The sequence below is a fragment of the Malurus melanocephalus genome, unplaced genomic scaffold (assembly GCF_030028575.1).
Source record: "Malurus melanocephalus ecotype Western Australia unplaced genomic scaffold, MMel_1.1 scaffold_318, whole genome shotgun sequence".
Lineage (NCBI taxonomy): Eukaryota > Metazoa > Chordata > Aves > Passeriformes > Maluridae > Malurus > Malurus melanocephalus.
Window position 1 is genome coordinate 700,543 of NW_026623550.1, and position 17,809 is coordinate 718,351.

Genomic DNA, 17,809 nt, shown 5'->3' on the forward strand with positions numbered 1-17,809 from the left:
GGCTGCGGCTCGGCTCCCCCGGCCCCTCCGCGCCCAACTTCGGGGAAGTTCAAGTTCCTCCCCCCGCCCCCCCCGGTCCCTCTCCAGGGATGAGGGTTCTGCAAAAAAAAACCCCGAAATTCGGCCAAAGCGGCGGGTGCGGCTGCGGGGGGGTCGGAAATAATGATTTTGGGAAAAAATGGCAAAATGGATTTGAGGGAGGCACAGGGGATGCCGGGGACCGGGAGTGCGGAGCTGGGGATGCCCGGCCCTGCTGCTCCCGGGTCATTTCCATCCTGGAAGCGCAGTCCCCACAGTTGGCTTCGTTTCCTGACTCCAGTTGGAATTTCAATTTTTCTGTGTGTTTTTTTCCCCACCGAGTGGGTTTTCTTTGGGGTGCAAGAGTTTCGTTTCTGTCGTATTTCTTTGTTCGTGGTTTTGAGGAACCAAAAACTGTTGGTGAGTTGGGAGCAGGAGGAATTMTTCTCTGGGAATGCTCAGGTGGTTGGGACCCTCGGGACCCCCCAGCCGCCCTTTGGGGACACCCTACGGGCTCTGAACGGTTCCATTTGTGGCAACTCCTATAAAAACARAAACCAGCCATCAAACCCTCATTTTCCCCAAAATCCCTCAAAGTTCTCMCAAGCCTGGCAGTGTCTGTGAGCAGTGAGGGATGAGTTTGGTGGGTGCTGCTGTCCCCGTAGCCCCCGGCTTTGGGCTGCCCTGTTTTCTGGGTCAAACAGGGGGTTCTTTGTCCCCCTCAATCCCTGCGTGATGAGGGGCCTCGAGGAGCACAGCGTGGCCTGGTCCTCGTCCCCTGGGCTGCCAGCGACGTGAGGCAGCTCCTCCAGCAGCGGGTGGCTCATCCCCTGCTGCCATCCATGAGGGGACCCTCGGTGCCACCTCCTGTCCCTCCATGGCACCGGCGCAGTTGGGTGAAGTTCCCGGCAGCGTTTGGGCGCCGGGACGTTCACGGGGCTGAGGATCCTCAGTGGCACCCGGCGCCCATCCGAGCTCCACGATCCCTTTGGGGGGACCCACCCGTGTCCCTCGTGCCACCCCGAAATTGGGGTGAGCCCGTCCCTTTGTGCCTTGGTGGCGGTGCCTTGGCGGCGGTGCCTCCACCGCGGGCCGCCCGTGGTGCATATGGATTTTATTATCTCCCTCACATTTTTGTGGAGGATTGTAAGAGCCAGGGAATTACATATTTTTTTTTTTTATTTTTTTTTTTTTTTTTTTTTTTTTTTTTTTTTTTTTTTTTTTTTTTTTTTTTTTTTTTTTTTTTTTTTTTTTTTTTATGCCCATTGCGAAGTTTTTGGTTTCGTCTCCCGGTTCTCCCCCCACAGCTCCCACACTTTGGGCTCTTTTCTTTTGTTCTCCCAAATGCCAAACATGTGTGAGGGAACCCCCACCCCGGTCCAACTCCAACATCCCGGAGACGAGGGCGGTTGGGGCGGTGGCTGGGATTTGGCACCCAAAGGTTCCTACGGCTGGGATTTGGCGCCCAAAGGTTTCTGACATTTGGGATTTGGCACCCACGGGTTCCTGGGGATGGGATTTGGCACCCAAAGGTTCTGACGGTGGTGCCAACAGCCCAAAGTAGCCCCTTGGCTGCTGGTGATGGGCGTCCCGGGACCCGGTGATGGCGCCGGCTCCATCCCCTTCACCCCCTCGTCGAGGCCGCCRACAATTCCTCCTCGAAAAATCCACGGCGGATCGTTATTCCATAGCTCCATAGATTTAAATATTTCCAAATCTGCTGTTGGCAGGGAAAATATTTTCGAGGATTGGGGTTGGGGTTGGGGGGGGGGGGGGGGGGCTGGAAATAAAAATGGAGCGGAGGAAAGCGCGAAGGGCTGTGAGGGAAGAGCAGACAATGGCTGGTGGGTTCAGCAGGCACGTCCGCAGCGCCTGGCTCCGGGATGTGACCCAAATTTCCCCAATGTGGGAGCGCCCCGTGTCGCCAGCGCTCCCCGCCTGCGCCTTTGGCTCTCGGAATTCGAGGCAATTTATTAGGGGCTGCAAAGATTGAAATTGCCATTGAGTTTCCTGCTTATTCCCTTTTTGAACCCAGCGGTGGGTTTATTTTGTCTCTGGAGTTACTACGAGAGCGTCTCATTCTTAAAAATGAAGGAAAAATGTATTTATGCTTTTTTTCGTGGCTCGTTTTTGTTCTTTTTCCCAACATCTCATTTAATAAGGGGGAAATCAAAAGGGGTTAAAAAAAAAAGGGGAAAAGACCCAAGGTTAAAATGCCCTGTTTGAACCCACAGACCTTCTTGCCACTAAATATTTTTCCTCAGGTTTATACAGCAATCTATATTTTATAAAAAAGACAGGAATAAATCTCATGGTCGATATGATTTACCCAGATTAGAATAATTCTATATTTCATAATTGGGGCTAAATTAAAAATAAGTGGTACCTCGGGATGCTGCAATTTCCCTATTCTGGGGAGAGATTTAACCACTCGCTGTGGATTTACAAGGTTTATTTTTATTTTTAAATGATTTTTGGGAGGATGCGCTGGGAAAACATTCGGCTGGATGGAACTCCTGGGTTATCCGGGAAAAAAAAAACCAAAGGATGATGAACGTAGAATTATATAATAACGGGCAGTTTTGGTACCGTGTGGATTTTTGCTCCGTGCCACGTACGRGCGCTGCCGATGGGCAGTGGATCCGTTGGCTGTGGCTGGGCCGGTGGCGAGTGGATCCATTGGTCATGTCCGAGGTGTTGGACCCATGGATGGGATTTTGGGGCTCTCCCCCAGTCTGGCACCRYGGGCAGGGGTCCGGCACGACACRCAGGGCTCTTCCCGCCGTCGCTCCRTGTTTTCCGGCCGGTGATGCRGGAACCCCTCGCCCGTAGGATTCTGAGGTGGATTTGCCTTGGGAGCCAACTGGGTTGAGCTGGAGGTGCTGGAGTGTCCAGAATCACCAGCAGGTTGGGGTGTCCAGTTTTGGCCCCCACGCCGTGGAAGGTTTGGGGTGGACGTCTCGGCGCGCGGAAAAAAAATCAAGGATCTGGGAAAACCTCCGTGTTATGGGGGAAAAAACCTGTGGAAAAAAGTGACCTGTCCTCAGAAAGTCCCTAGTGCTGTGATCGTGACCCACGGCCTCAGGGCCATGCTGGAAACCCCCGAGAGGCCGAGAAAAAACAGAGGGTTTGGGATTTGTCCCTGTTGTMCCCCGCTCTGCCGACAGCCGGGTGACGGGCAGGGAATCGTCATTCCCGAATAATGCCGGTCGGTGTTCCCGCAGCCGACGCAATCCCGCGGTCACTGCCGTGCCTCTGGATCCACGGCAGGAATGTGCAAAGTGCCGGGGGTTTTCCTCCCTCTGTTCACAGCTCAGATCCCCGGGACCGGGCGGGATCGTGCCCATGGCCTGGTTTAACGCCGAGGTCACGGCGCTGCCTCCGCACGGCTCTTTTGCTGATTTCTGTATTATTTTTCGGCGTGGTTTGTGAGCACAGCTGGGATTTCTGTTCTGCTCCTCTGCACTCCCCAATCCCGGGATCGGGGACCGGAGAAATGGTTTCTGGCGGGGGGATTTACGGAGCCAGGTGATGCTCGGAGCCAGCGGTGATGGCAGAGCAGGATTTTGGGGGGTCCTTGGAGGGGTGAGTGCCCCGTGCCTGAGGGGTGGTGGGGTTGAGGTGAAGGGGAGCACGTCTTGAAGGGGATTTGGGTCGTGTTCCAAACCCCATTGGATTTTGTGCCCTCTTTTTCCTGCGTTCCCTTCTCCTGGAGCTGCAGCCCCGGCGCCTGCCGGTCGCTGGTGCTTTGTCCGAGAGCCCGGAGTGCGGTGGCCGTGGCCAAGAGAGCCATGACTGTGACCCACTGACCACTCCTTGCCCACCTGTGTGTCATGAGGGGCCATGGCAAGGCCGCTGGTGGCTGTGTGTGCCACCTCTCCATCGAGGGAGGGAAGGCGATGCCACATCTGTTTTTTTCCAGTGGAATTTGTAGCTGCAGAGGGGTGGCTGAGCAAGAGGACTTGGCCTGGGGGATCCCACCCGTGTCTCCCTGCTGGAGCAGGGCTGGATCCCAAAACCTCCATGTCCTGGCTCTGGCTGGGACTTTTGGGGTCACCCCCATCCCTACATGTCCCTAGTCCTCTGTATCCTCCCTCTCTGCTCCCACAGGCATCATATTGGGGCCCTGTGAAATAATCACACCCTGTTCCCCCTGGAGTGATTTTAATGTGAATTTTAACCYTGGCRCTRGGGCTGTTCCTGTTTTAATGTGAATTTTAACCCTGGCACTGGGGCTGTTCCTGTATCCCCATCATGCCAAGCCCCTGTTTGGGGTGTTGGGTGTTTGGGTGTGCCASCKCTCGGCCTCGTCTTGCGCCTCTCCYGCTCTCTTAGTTTTCCTCCTCCTGCTCTCCCTTTGTGCCGAGATCACTCCCAGCCCTTCCCACCCCTCTTTTCCAGCCCGTTAAGCCGTGTTAGCAATTCCTCACCAGCCCAGGGCTGCGGCGAGTGGTTAATGGAGAGCAGACACCACCGGGCCGGCGTCGCTGACAGGATTCTCTCTCCGTGCCCGTCTCCGTCTCCGCCTGTCCCTTTCCAGGGACCGCAATTACATTCCCTGCTGGTTGCACATTTGGTATCCAAATGCCGGCCATGCGCCGCATCCTAATGCGAGGATGGGCCGGGGGCATGCGGAGCTGCTGGAGGGTCACACGGTCCCCAGGACCCCTCCTGGATTTTGGGGTGTCCTGGTGGGATGGAGGGTGGGCAGTGGGAACSGTCCAGGGGGTGAGGGATGCCCTCAGGTACTTTGGAAAGCTTTAAAAGCGCTGCTTTTAGCCCATATATTTATACACCTATGTGTTTATATACCTATATATTTATATAAAAATGCACTTATGTCCATATAAATATAAATGATATCATTTATAAATTTATTTATAAATGTGGGTGTTTATTCGCCCCCCCCTCCGCACAAATACACTTTACACACACAAATAACCCAATGCCAACACCCCTCTCTGTGTGCCAACGCTGTGCCACCCCTGTGTGACATTCCCTTGGAATTCCTACCTGGGGGTTCCGGGATGTTCCTGGCTGTGGGTTTACCTGGCTCCAGGCACAGATCTGTCCRTCTGTCCGGCCGTGTCCGTCCCGGTGCCGCGGCTGGAGCCGGATGAAACCGTACCTGCCTGCGCCTGACAAGGTTCAGCTGCCGGGTTGGCTGGAAAATTGCAGCAATTGTTCCTTAAATAGCTCCTCGTTCCTGATGGTGACAATTTCGGTTCTTTTGTGTTAGATATTAATCATGATTTCCGAGGCTCCGTTTTGATCCGAGCTGGTTTTCCCCACTCGGGGCAGAGATCCTGCCCTGCTTGGTTGGATTTAATGGGATTTATGGAAGGCGAGCGGCTCGGAGCGCTGTTACCTTCAGCCCCTAAGAGGAGTTTAAATTCCCTTTCTCCCTTTCTCGTGACCCAATGCTCATCCCAATGTCCATCCCCTTCCCTCTGCCTGGAGATTGATCCCAAAAACAGAACCAGGCCCTGTTTGGCCTCTGCAAGTGCAGCGGGAAGYGCTGTGCTCTGACATTCCCCAGGCCGGATCATTGCTTGGAATCGATGATTTTGGAGCTCTTTCCCAACCCAAAYGATTCCATGATTCCCCAGAGCTGGAGAAATGTTGGGATGAACCGGTGGCCGCTTTGGCCTTTGCCAGATGGATTCCAGAAGCGTCTCTGCAACCCCACAAAAGCCAGGGCTGTGTTTAGGGCCGTCTGTGGGTCCAGACTCTTTGCCACCAGCCCATCCCTTCCACATTTGGGGACCCCATAGCTTTTCCCACCGGCTGGGTGGGAGCTGTTTGGGGGAGCACGGTGCCCATGGGGCCGTTTGGGTGTGGGATGGTTTAATCCCAGCTGGAAAAGCGGGAAGGGACCAGGCTGTGAGCAGGGCAGAGGGATGGAGTGTCCCTGCTCCGTCCTGCCTTGTTCCCGGGTGGTCACAGTGTTGTTATTTATTTATTTCTCCTCCCTCGCTCCCCCTTGGCTTGTTGCTGCCGCTGTGCCTGGGCTGCTAAAGAGCTTCCCATTGTTCCGGAGCTAATTACCTCCTAATGAGGCTCCCAGCTCAAAAGCCGAGCGGAGCGGGGGCTGTGGGGGGATGTGAGGGGGCTGTGCTGGGAGGGGGGTGAGGGCAGGGCTGGGGTCACCAGTGGGGTCACCAGCGGGGTCACTGCTCCCTCTGGGATCTCCTGACGGTGGGAATTGGGGTTGGTGGTGGGAGATCCACGGAGCTGCCAGCCCGGAGCTTCGTCCCAAAGGGCGGCTGGGAAACGGTTTTGCCAAAATTTCYTTGTTGAGCCCCAAACCCGGGGAGAAACCAAATCCCCGTGGATTTTGGCAAGGCAGGGCTGTGCTGGTGCTCGGAGCCCAGGAGCACCCCCGGTGTGACATCTCCCTGCCAGCCCCACCCGGGACAAATGTCACCTTAAGGGCACGTCCTTCGTTTTGGGAGCGGTGCTTAAACCAGGGATCCTCGAAGCTTTTTCCATCCACGTTTTGGACAAATCCTGCTCCACTTTTCCACTCCCTCTTGACCTCATCCCATCCTGGCTTCACCCCATCCCTTGGCAAGAGCCCTGATCCTACTGGGATTCCCCACTTTGGGAGTGTCCAGGAGTTCCCTCATCCCCTCTGCAATGCGGAGCAGAACTTTGGGCTCCACATCTGCCCCCGGAATATCCCGCATGTCCCTCGGGGYTGCGGCAGCTCCTGTGGCTCCAAAGGGATTGGGAAAGTCCCCACGTCCTCCCCGCTCCGATTGAAGCCGAGCTTTGTGCCCCCGCACGGGGCGGGGGGTCCTGAACTTCAGAGGGGGACGAGGAGCTCAAAGCCACAACAGTGGGGGGAAATCATTCCAAAGGAGGAAAAATTTACTCCCTGGAATAATAATGAAGACGGGGAAAGGAGCTGCCCTTCGCTGTGCCCTTGATGAGGGGTGCTTTGGGGCGGTGAGGGGTCCAGAGTGAGCCCATCCATGGGGATGGAGGTGCTGGTGGTTTTGGGATCATCTCATCATGGATCCATCTCCAGCTGCAGCACAAAGCCCAGGATCGATGGCGCTCGGCTCTGGTGAAGCCAATCAGCGCCGGGGCAGCCGGATCCGCGCTCCCATTCCGACATTTTCCTYTGGGTCATTAACAAAGGGAGAGGGATGCTGAAACAGGGATTTGGACTCCTTTTTTTTTTATTAAATTCCTCCCCTTTTAAATCTTTCTCCTCTTCCCGTGTTTGCTTCCCAAGGCCCAGCGGAGCGGAGGAGCAGCGAGCGGTGCCGCTGCTGGGAGAGGAACGGGCACGGGGCTGAGCTGTGTCCTTGTGGGATCTTTTGGGATGCACCTCTGCCGTGGTGGGATCCTTTGGGATGCACCTGTGCCATGGTGGGACCCCATGGAATACATCCCTACGTTTGCTCAGCGCATCAGCTCTTCCTACCCTCCCAATTTTCCGCTTTCCTGGACGTTTCCAGGAAAAAACGTCCCACCGTGACCTTGTTTTGTGGGATTTTCCCCATTTCCCTCCTCCAGGCTCATGCCTGTGTCCGTGCCAATGCCAGAGCTGCCTGTGCCGGGTCGGTGCCACCAAACCCAGTCCCGGTGCCGGGTTTGGGGCCRCCGTTCCCTGTGGATGCCGATCCCGGTGTTCCCACCGCCGGCGTTCCCGGGATCTGCAGTTTTACACCACCACTCAATCCCGTTTTTATTCGGCTCCACAAATGGACTTTTTCTTTCAGCTCCTTCCCCACCAGCCCCGAAATCCCCCAGGAATCCAACTTTGAATTTTGGATCTTTTGTGCCGAATCCCGGCTTCGATGCCCGATGCCGCAGGCTTTGGGGGAAAAARAGGGAAAAAATGGCAATAGGGGTTTTTTAATGACTGGGAATGGGAAAGCCCCATTCCATCCCGAGCTTTTTCCTCCTCCTGCCGCACCCCAATCGCCCCCTCCATCTATTTCCTTGACATTCAGCCGAATTTCCCTGGAAATATTTTGCCGTTTTCCCCCAAAATACAACCAAGTTTCGTTGGTTTTTTTTTTTTTTTTCCTCCTGCAGAAGAGGAGGAATTATCCGTCTCGGTTTATTTTTCCTTGAACATTACACGGGAGCAAAACTCACCCATGTGCTGGGAAAGAGATAAAGTGTTTAGACAGCAAATACAAATATTCCAGAGCACTCAGCCCAGCTACAGCTATTCCTGCCAGGATTCCGGATTCCGTGCCGTGTCTTCCAGGGGGGTTTTATTTAGACTGTCTTATATATTTTTTTTTTATTATTTATTTATCAAAAGCCCTATTTATATTTGCAGTAAAATAAAATCAGCCTGACCCTGTAGAGAACTCGAAAAATCCCAATTCTTTCCTTTTCCAATCCTGTTTCCACTGAGGAAAAAAGCCCCTGAACCTCGTGCCCTGCACAAAATCCAACCGCGACGGGATTATTTCGGCGGCTGAGCTTCTCCGCAGGCGCTGGGACAGCGCCGGCTCCGTGTCTTCCCCTCCAAATTCGGGATGCAGGGAAGCTCCTGCAGAGGTGGGGATGGATTTGGGGTCCCTCGGGGTGTTCCCGTGGGATTTTTGGGATTTTTGTGCTGCAGGTTCCGACTGCGCACGGAGCACCCCGAAAGGGGTTTATTATTTTAATTTTATTTTAATATTAAACGATGGATCCCGCCGCTCCTCGGGAGCATCCCGGTGCATCCCAATCTCTCATCGATATCCCGGACCCGCTGGGGACCCCGCAGGTGTCACTGTCACCCCGGTGCCGGGCGCCGGTGCCATCAGGAGCTAAGGAAGCTCTTTCCCAGCCAGCTCGATAATCCCAATTATTATCTGGATTCTCGATCAGGGTTGCTTATTAAACTTGGCACCGCTGGCTTTGCCGTTCCGGCCGCCTGCCTCGGCAGAGGGATTTATCTCCTGCCGACGCGGGAAGGAAATTGAGTGGAAAAACGCGGGGCAGAGCCCCCCGGGACGGCGCGGGWGGGGCGGGGGGTACCCGGCTTTGAAGGGCCAGGAGAGCCCCAGTGGGGTCGGATCACGGAGCAATGCCGATTTGGGGTGGTGGAGCTGCCTGGACCGTGTCCCTTTTTGAGTTTCTATCCTTCCCAACCACGCTTTGGGATGGGCGTTTTTATCCCGAGGTTGTTTTGGAATGGTCGGTGTTTTTTTGCAGTGCTTTTTTACAATTTTCCCTTCTTTTTGTCAGCCCCTCTCCCCTCTTTTTCACAGGAATGTCAGCTTTTTCCATATCCAGGCCTTTCTGCTGGAATTCCCTGCTTCCCATCCCACAAACCTTSCTGGTTTGCTCACTGACCCTTTTTCTCACATTGTTCCCGCAAATTGTGGTTTTTTTTTACCCGATGTGGCGCCGGAGGAGCCTGAGCCGGGGCCGATGTGCCGACCCCTCCAAAGGGTCTTTTCCCAAATTTCACCCAATTCTCAGCACAAACCAAGCAGGGCATCCAAGGGAGTGGGAGAGGTGCTGCTGGAAAAGATCTCTCCCGCAGGATTCTGCTCCCTTTTTGTGTTTGGATGTTTCAATTTTCCCATTGCGCTGCTCTGCTTTTTCCTGACCTTCCACCATTTTCCTGCATTTTAAAAAACCTGCACAAACCCYGTAACTGGAATTCCTTCTTTTTGTGTGTCCAGCAGCTCTCCCACCCCTGGGTGAGCTCCTGGGATCCCTGTTTTAGGGGATTTGGGTGAGGACAGGATGAGCTCCAAAATCCTTTATTTGGGRAATTTCCTTTATCCTGAACCCTGCAAGGTTCCTCCCTCATTCTCCAGGGCTTAGTGTCCATCTTGGGAACACTCCAGGCTCTCTCTTTGGCTTTTTGAAGATATTTCATGCTGGGAGGTTGGAAGAACCTGAGGGACTGGGGATGGAGCCAGGCTGTGCCTGTGCCACGTCCCGGTGACTGTCCCATTGTCACAGCTGCCGTCGGACACGGAATTCCGTATTGCAGCAGAATTCTGGCTGCAAATGCTGCTCAGAGTGGTTCTCCTGTGTGGTTTCCAATGGAGAATCCAAATCTGTCTGGAATAGAAATGGCTTCTGGCTCCAGGCTCCATCCACGTCTCCTTGGATCACGCTGGGGTCGCGGGGATCGGTTTGGCCGGAGCCACGCGGCGCCGAATCCTGCGGAACACCGGGATTGTGTCCCCACCGTGTCACCACAGCCCTGGCATTGCTCCTGRCCCTTTGAGGTGGGATTTAAGGCTGAATTGGCAGAGCTGGGRGCAGGTTTGGGSACAGAGATCTCYGCCTGCTCYGGRGGCAGCGTCCATCCCAACCAATGCCGYGTTCCTAATGCCCATCCCCAGGAGTGACCTTCACCTCAGACCAGCTCCCGACTTTCCCTGCCCACCCTTCCTGGCATTCCCAACTTTCCCCTTTCCACGATGGCTCCTGGGGTCATTGTCCCTCAGTTCCAGCCACCCTAACACCGTCTCTCCCAGCTCATCCYGCAGTTTCCCATTGTTCCTTGGCTCTTCCCGATTCTCTCTCTGGTGTTGGGATCTGGACTCCAGGAAAACCTGGACTCCATTTCAAAGCTGATTAATGGTAACCATAAATCATCACGTTGTCTTTTATGATGGAAAGGTTTGGATCGGGAGCAGGGGAATGATCCTGGATCCGGCTTCCAGCTCATTACCCGGAGACAAATGGCCTCTCCCTCCCCCAGCCTCAGTTTCTCYGTGGGTAAGGTGGGGATTGCTGCCAGGGGCTAAATTAGGGAATTAATGTTGGTGGAGTGATTGAGAGATGGGGAAGGACGTGGCTCTCACAGCTCCATGTCCCTCTGCCCAGCTCATCTGCCCGCTCTGGGCCAGACACGGGAATTTCAGCTGGGAGCGGGATGGGGGCGTCCACAGTGAAACCCCTTTGTGTCCACAGATCCCAGAGCTCCACCAGGAGGTCCTGGAGTCCCCCAGCTCCTTCCACACTGGTTTGGGGTCTGTGTAGGGACACGGTGGCTCAGATCTATGGCTGATTCTAGCATACATCCCGCATCCAGGTGGTTCGGCAGTGCCAGAACCCAATTTGTTCCGGCCTCTTCCCCAAAATCCYGGAGTCTCAAGTCCTCATTCCCGTGGGAGGGGAATCCAGCTGGATGGGTTTTTGTGACTTTTTTTATATTTTTTTTCCTTAAACGTTGTAATATTTGTTCCACCTTATAAATCACTTCCGTGCTCCGGGTTGGAGGGAGGATTTATGGGCGCAGGTGGGAGGAACGCGGCTCCTGGGACCGACCTGCTGGAATGGTTTTGTGATGATGGTCACAGCRGCAATTCCAGCCAGGAGAGAGGGCTCCAGGTGGGAATCCTGCCCGGGGATGTGGTGGAAGCAGGGATGGACCCGTCTGGGACAGCCTGAGGTTGGCAYATCTGYGGTGCTGCTCGGSGTTTTCTCCGTGGTGKAWTTTRACACCAACAGGTCRGACCCCAAACCATCATCTACTGGGSTTCAARCCCAAAACGGGGTTCCAAAGCCTTTCCCAAGCCACTCAAAGGTCAACTCAAACCCTGGGAAAGGCTTGCTTTCCCACTGCAGCCATCAGTGTCACGCTGGGGCCATGGGAATGTCACCGGGGACGCRGGAATGTCGTTTGGTGACCCCAGGGCGAGGGGGGCTGGGAGGTATCCAACCATGGGGATTGGGCAGACCCAGCCGGGGCTCTCCCTGCTCCCTGGGGGCCAGGCTGGCTCCGGGGGGATTTTCCCTGCGCCAGCACTGCCCGCAGCAGCACAAACGAACCAAGTAATTGGCAACATGGAAATATTTTGTGCTCATTAAGCAGTGGGAAGCGGCGGGTGAGGAAGTGGCGGGTGAGGAGTCTGGGTTCTGCGGCGCTCTCCTCCTGAGTGGGGTTCTCCAGCGCTCCTGGTCACCCCAAAGCCCTGGACAGGGCTGGGAGCACCCCAGGATGAGGGGCTGGCAGTGGGATGGAGGTGGAGGAGCCACATCCCGACACTGCACGGCCGCGAGCTCCSCGTGTTGGGGACAACGACAAACCGTGGGGACAGCGGGGGTCATCCCAATTTCTACTAATTCCCATAAATCCMACAGATTCAAACTTGAAACACCAAATCTCAGCAGCTTCAGAGCTCCCAAACCCCGGCCCTGCTGATTCTTAGGATTGGTGCCAAGGGGATCCCGGGGTCCGCTCTGCGTTCTCTCTGCTCCCAGTGTAGGGGCCAATCCCAGAGGATCCCTGAGGATCCTGTTCCTGCTCCGGGGGTCCCACAGGGGTCCCCCCACCATCCTGTGCCACTCTCAGCCCCGAGCACATCGCGGGGGCCCGGCGCTGTCCCCGGGAGCCCAGCGGTGCTGCAGGCGGGGGAAGCTTTATGGCTGTAGTTAAAGTGACTTTATGATATTGTATCTGAACAATTGCCGGCTATTATCCGGATCGATGCCGCGGGATTGAGACGCCGGTTGATAACCCAGGCAGGGCTCTAATCGCTTTTAAACCACGCAGGGTTGGTGGGGCTTTCCATGAAACCCCTCGGTGGTTTCTGTTTTAACTCCCTGCCCCTCGGMCCGGCGGGGACAAATCCCTCCTGGTTTGTCCCCTCCACCTTGCCCTGGGGTGTTCGACCTGGCTTGGGATGCTGGAATCCAATATTTTTGGGCTTCAGAATGCAGATTTTGGGATCCCCCCTGGGAGGGAGCAGATTTTGGGATCCTGTTCCCACCTTTGCCCCACTCGCAGCGACCTTGGGTGAATCACGTCAACCTCCGCGCGCTTCGTTTTCCGCTGCTGTGAAAACGAGGACAGTGATACCTTTCCCACCTCGCAGAGGGGTTGGGAGGCTTAATTAGTTAATGTTCGTAAAGTGCTTTGAGGATTAATTAATATTGTGACTCTAATTTTTTCCGATGGTGAAACGTCACTTCAATATCTCCGCGCTGGTTCCTTCCTCCCTGACCCTATAAAGCAAATCCASCCGGGAACGTCACTGGGCTCTGTGGCCTTGTCCCTGCCAGGTGCCACCTCCCCAGTGCTCAACTGGGAGGCACTGGTACATAGACACTGGTACAGGGGGTGTCCCAGAGCGTGGGGTGCAGCTCTGCATCCCTGAGCCAGGTTTTCCCCGCTGGGAGCCGTTCCTGTGCTGGGATTAATTTGCTGTCACCTCCCTGTGACACTGCCCAGCCTGCTGGGGCACCCGTGCCAACCCCACCCTGCTCGGATGCTCCTGTGGGAAAGCAAATCCAGCAAATCCCACATGCTGTGCCTGATCCTGTTGGGCATTTTGGGGGCTGCAGGGGGGTGGCCGGTCCCTGGCGGGTTGGGGACGCCATGCTGGGGGCACAATCCCAGCTTTCCTGGTGGAATGAAGCTGTTGGGATCTCACCTGATGGGCACAGGGGGCACATTCCGATATCTCCGTCCCCCTGTGCCATTAGTGGGGTCACTGACGGGCAGTTTTGGCTTCCTCCAAGGTGATTCCTCTGCTGTGAGCACTGAGGGGCGATGACAGCAGCGGAGTCCCCGCTGTGGCACTGCCATCCCCTGTCCCTTTGGGGTGTGAAACCCAGGATTTGCTCCTCTCCAGTGCTGGGAGGGTCTTGCCCAGCCCCAGTGGGAGCAGCCAAGGGACGAGCTGGGTGTGTGTCCCAGTTCTGGGTGACCCGAGAGATCCCAGCCTCTGGCTCTGGCACAAACCAGGGGTGTTTGGCCGTGCTGGAGATGTGGGAATTCCAAGAGGAGCTGGCAGAGGGACGGGCTGGTGGGACACGGTGGAGCCTTGGGGCTGGAGAATCAGGGATGGCTGGAGAATTCCCAGTTACAGAGCACTGGAGGGAACTGGGACCCGCTGGGGAGGGAGGAAGAGGAGGAGGGAGGTCTGGAGGGAGCCACCATCGTCTTCATCGTGCTGGGTGGAGCTGGAGGAGGAGTCTGGTCTGGGAGAGGATGAGCCAGGAGGGGCTGGCACTGGCCAGTGACTCCTGTCCCTGTCCCTGGTTGTCACCAAGCTCTGCTGGTGCGAGGAGAGGCACAAACAGGGTCTCAAAAAATCCAATTTTGGGACAGAACACAGGCCCGGACCCTGCTCCGTGCCGCTAATGACATCCCGGCAATTAAACTGGAACTAACGCGACGATAAAAATAACCCGCTGTCCTTCCACAGCGCCACATCCCAGAGCTCAGAGGTGTTTAAAAACCCATTTAACACCAGATCCTGGGCGTGGGGTGCCCGGGGTGGCACCGGGATCCACGTGGCCATGGCTGATTTTTCCAGCCCTGACCTGTTCCTGGCCTTCTGCAAGGTGTGAACAACTCCAGTTCCCTCCAGTGTAAGGACTGGTTTACCAACTGCCGGGTTTTAAATAATCTAAATTACATGAATATTTTATTTTTCTTCTTTCTAGAGTTGTGGAATTCCCAGGGGTTGGTTTTCAGGCTTTTCTCYGTAATGGAGGAGCAGGAACGCGTTCTTTTAATGGTAATTGAGATTCTTGCATCATTGCAGGACTTGGGAGCTGGATGGGCTTTAAATAACGGGAGAGGGGGGGAATTCGGGTTCTGGCTCCTCAAACGGGTTTTTGAGGTTTTCAAGTGGTTTTTCCTCATTCCTGTGACGGGGCCAGAAAGCTGCATCCCCATCCCACTGCCCTGGGAAGCATCACTGAATCAGGAGGTGATTTGAGGTGGTGACAGGGACCCGAGGGTGCGGTGTCCTTTGGGAAACCTCTCAGGAATGGTGCTGGGGGTGACCTGTGTGATATTCCCCATTGCTTGAGCCACCTGTCATCCCTTTCCCAACCCCTGGATATCGGCGCTGGGTCCTCCCAGGGTGAAATTTGGGGGAATTTTTTGATTTTGTCACCTGCCTGGCACAGAGGACGCCCATCCTGGCGGGCACTCATCCCTGTTCTGCTGCAGGGATGCTCGTGGAGCATGGGTGGGGTCGGTATCTCTCTTCTGGGCACGAAATTGGGATGGTTTGGGAAGGGATGAGCAGGGGCTGAGGTGTGACCTGGTGGTGTGTCACTGTGAGTCCCCAAGCCTCAATTCAGGGGCACYCTGGCAGAGCTGGCAATGCCACCCTCGTGCCCTCCTGAGCTGCCTTGTCCCCCTGCCCACCCTTTCCATGCCAGGATGGATCCCAACCCCATCCTGTCAGCCCTGCTCCGTGCTGGTCCCCAGCAGGGCTTTGTGGGGCGGAGGAAGGGGCAGCTGAGCGCTCTCGGGATGGGGGGAGGCGATTTCCGGCTGCTGGGGGAAACATCTGGATCCAATTCCTGCTCCACGTGCGGCCGGACCGCTGCTGCCACACCGTGTGACRGGAGAGGCTGTGCTGCAGGGGACACACAGGGAACCTGTCCTGGGCTTGGGAGCCCTATCCTACTGGGAGCCAAGTCCCCATCCTACTGGGAGCCCCCAGTGCATCCCCATCCCACTGGGAATGGCAGCACTGCATCCTCCTTGCACTGGGGATCCCATCACTGCATCCCCATCCCAATGGGAACCCCAGAACAGCATCCCCATCCTACTGGGAATGCCAGCACTGCATCCCCCTTGCACTGGGGATCCCATCACTGCATCCCCATCCCAATGGGAACCCCAGCACTGCATCCCCATCCTACTGGGAACTCCAGCACTGCATCCCCCTTGCACTGGGGATCCCATCACTGCGTCCTCATCCCAATGGGAGCCCCAGCACTGCATCCCCATCCCAATGGGAACCCCAGAATGGCATCCCCATCCCACTGGGAACTCCAGCACTGCATCTCCCTTGCACTGGGAACCCCATCACTGCATCCCAATCCCTCTGGGAACCCCAGCACTGCATCTGTGTCCTACTGGGAGCCCCAGCACTGCCTCCCTGTCCCACTGGGAATCCCAGAATGTCATCCCCATCCTACTGGGAACCCCAGCACTGCATCCCCATCCCACTGGGAACCCCAGCACTGCATCCCCATCCCACTGGCACCCCTGCCATCCTGCCCTGCAGCTCCCCCTGTCCCGGTGCCACCTCTCGGGGCTGCCGGTGCCCGTCCCCGGCGTGCTGCCGCCCGGGGCGGGGGCGGGGGGAGCCGCTGCCCGCCGTGCCTTTTGTCAGCCTCGGAGAAGTTGACCTTGAAGCGCGCTGGCAGAGCCCTGCAGCTTAATCGTGTTAGAGGTGTCTGACTGCGGCTCGCGCGGCTCTACCTGAGCGGCATCAGCAAGGGGGACGCGGCGGGCTCGCCGCCCCGGCTCAATAATTGATGCGTTTTTCTCAGCTCCCCCTTCCGTGAAAGGAAACTCAAGTGCTGGGTGGATGGCAGGGATGGGAGGATGGCAGGGATAGGGGGATGGCAGGATTGGGATCACAGGATTGGGATGGCAGGGCCGGGAGGATGGCAGGGATGGGAGGGTGGCAGGATTGGGATGGAAGGGATGGGAGGATGGCAGGACTTGGAGGGTGGCAGGGATGGGAGGATGGCAGGATTGGGATGGGATGGAAGGGATAGGGGGATGGCAGGAATGGGATCACAGGATTGGGATGGCGAGAGGGTGGCAGGATTGGGGAATGGCTGGACTGGGAGGATGACAGGGATAGGAAGGTGGCAGGATTGGGGCAGTGCTGTAAGCATGGCAGGGACAGGATAATGGCAGTGATAGAAGGATGGCAAGGACAGGATGGTGGCAGTGGTGAGAGGGTGGCAGGGCCAGGATGGTGGCAGTGGTGAGAGGGTGGCAGGGCCAGGATGGTGGCAGTGGTGAGAGGGTGGCAGGGATAGGCAGATGGCAGGGCCAGAATGGTGGCAGTGACAGTGAGGTGGGAATGGGAATGGGAATGGGAATGGGAATGGGAATGGGAATGGGAATGGGAATGGGACTGGCAAGGGGCTGGTGCCACGGGGACACTCCAGGATGCCATCCCGGGGTGAATCCGCTGTGGATGGGGATGTGCTGAGGTTGCTTTGTGGTCACAGGGGCACAGGCAGGGGTGGGAGCAGCCCCTGGGGTGCCCTCYTGCTCTGCCCAGCTTCCCCCAGGCCCGGCGTTTCCACCCCTTTCTTTCAGGAATCTCCGCAGAAACCCTCAAACCCACATTCCACACAGAAACCCTCAAACCCTTCACTCCCATGGAAGCACCGAGTGTCTCCCTTTTCCCGGGAGCACCTCCTGCCCCCGAGCCTGGCACAGCCCCCTCGGTGCCCCCTTGGCCACCCCCTGATCCCACCAGGACCCCTGTCACCCTCACCCAYCCTGGWCCCCACATTGGGGTCACCCCATCCCCGGGTGCCCCCCAGCTCAGCCCCACCTCACCATTCAGAGTTGTTTTGCCTCCCTCCAACCCTTCCTCCCTGCCTTCCCCCTTTTTCCCCCCCTTTCCCCTCTTAGCCAAGCGCACAGGGAAGGGGAGAGATTTTAACCTTCTGCCTGGAACCAATTAAAAAGGTCTTTCCACAGAGACGAAAGTGCTCGTGCACCTTTGTGTGCTGCGAGCGGGGGGAAGAAAGCAGAGGCGGCCTTTGAAGGGGGGATGAGGTCCCTCCGCTGGGACCCCTCCGGGCTTTCAAAGCCTGCGTTATTTCTTTATTTTTAAATAGCCAAATTAAAGTGCCTCCCGCTTCCTCCCCTCCCCGTTTGCGCGGCAGCACGTGGCCCCCGCCAGCTGCGGGCACGGCTGGTCCCGGGTGGTGTGGGAGGGGTCAGGGCACCCCAAAATCCGGCTGGGACCCCTGTGGGATGGGGCAGAGCATCCCTCCTTCCTGCTGGCATTGCAGAGGCGCTGGCAGGGTGGTGCTGGGGGGGTTCTGGATGAGCCAGGGTGGGGGCACGCTGGACCCC

General features: G+C 56.6%; 1 protein-coding gene across 1 annotated transcript in view; it reads left to right on the forward strand.

Moving 5' to 3' along the window:
- The first annotated feature begins 753 nt into the window (after positions 1 to 753).
- The window catches only part of EFNA2 (ephrin A2), a 38,953-nt gene continuing 21,897 nt past the window's right edge, over positions 754 to 17,809 (forward strand). The window contains exon 1 of the mRNA XM_057377566.1: positions 754 to 812. Coding sequence (XP_057233549.1) covers positions 754 to 812 — 59 coding nt within the window. The remainder of the gene's footprint in view (positions 813 to 17,809) is intronic.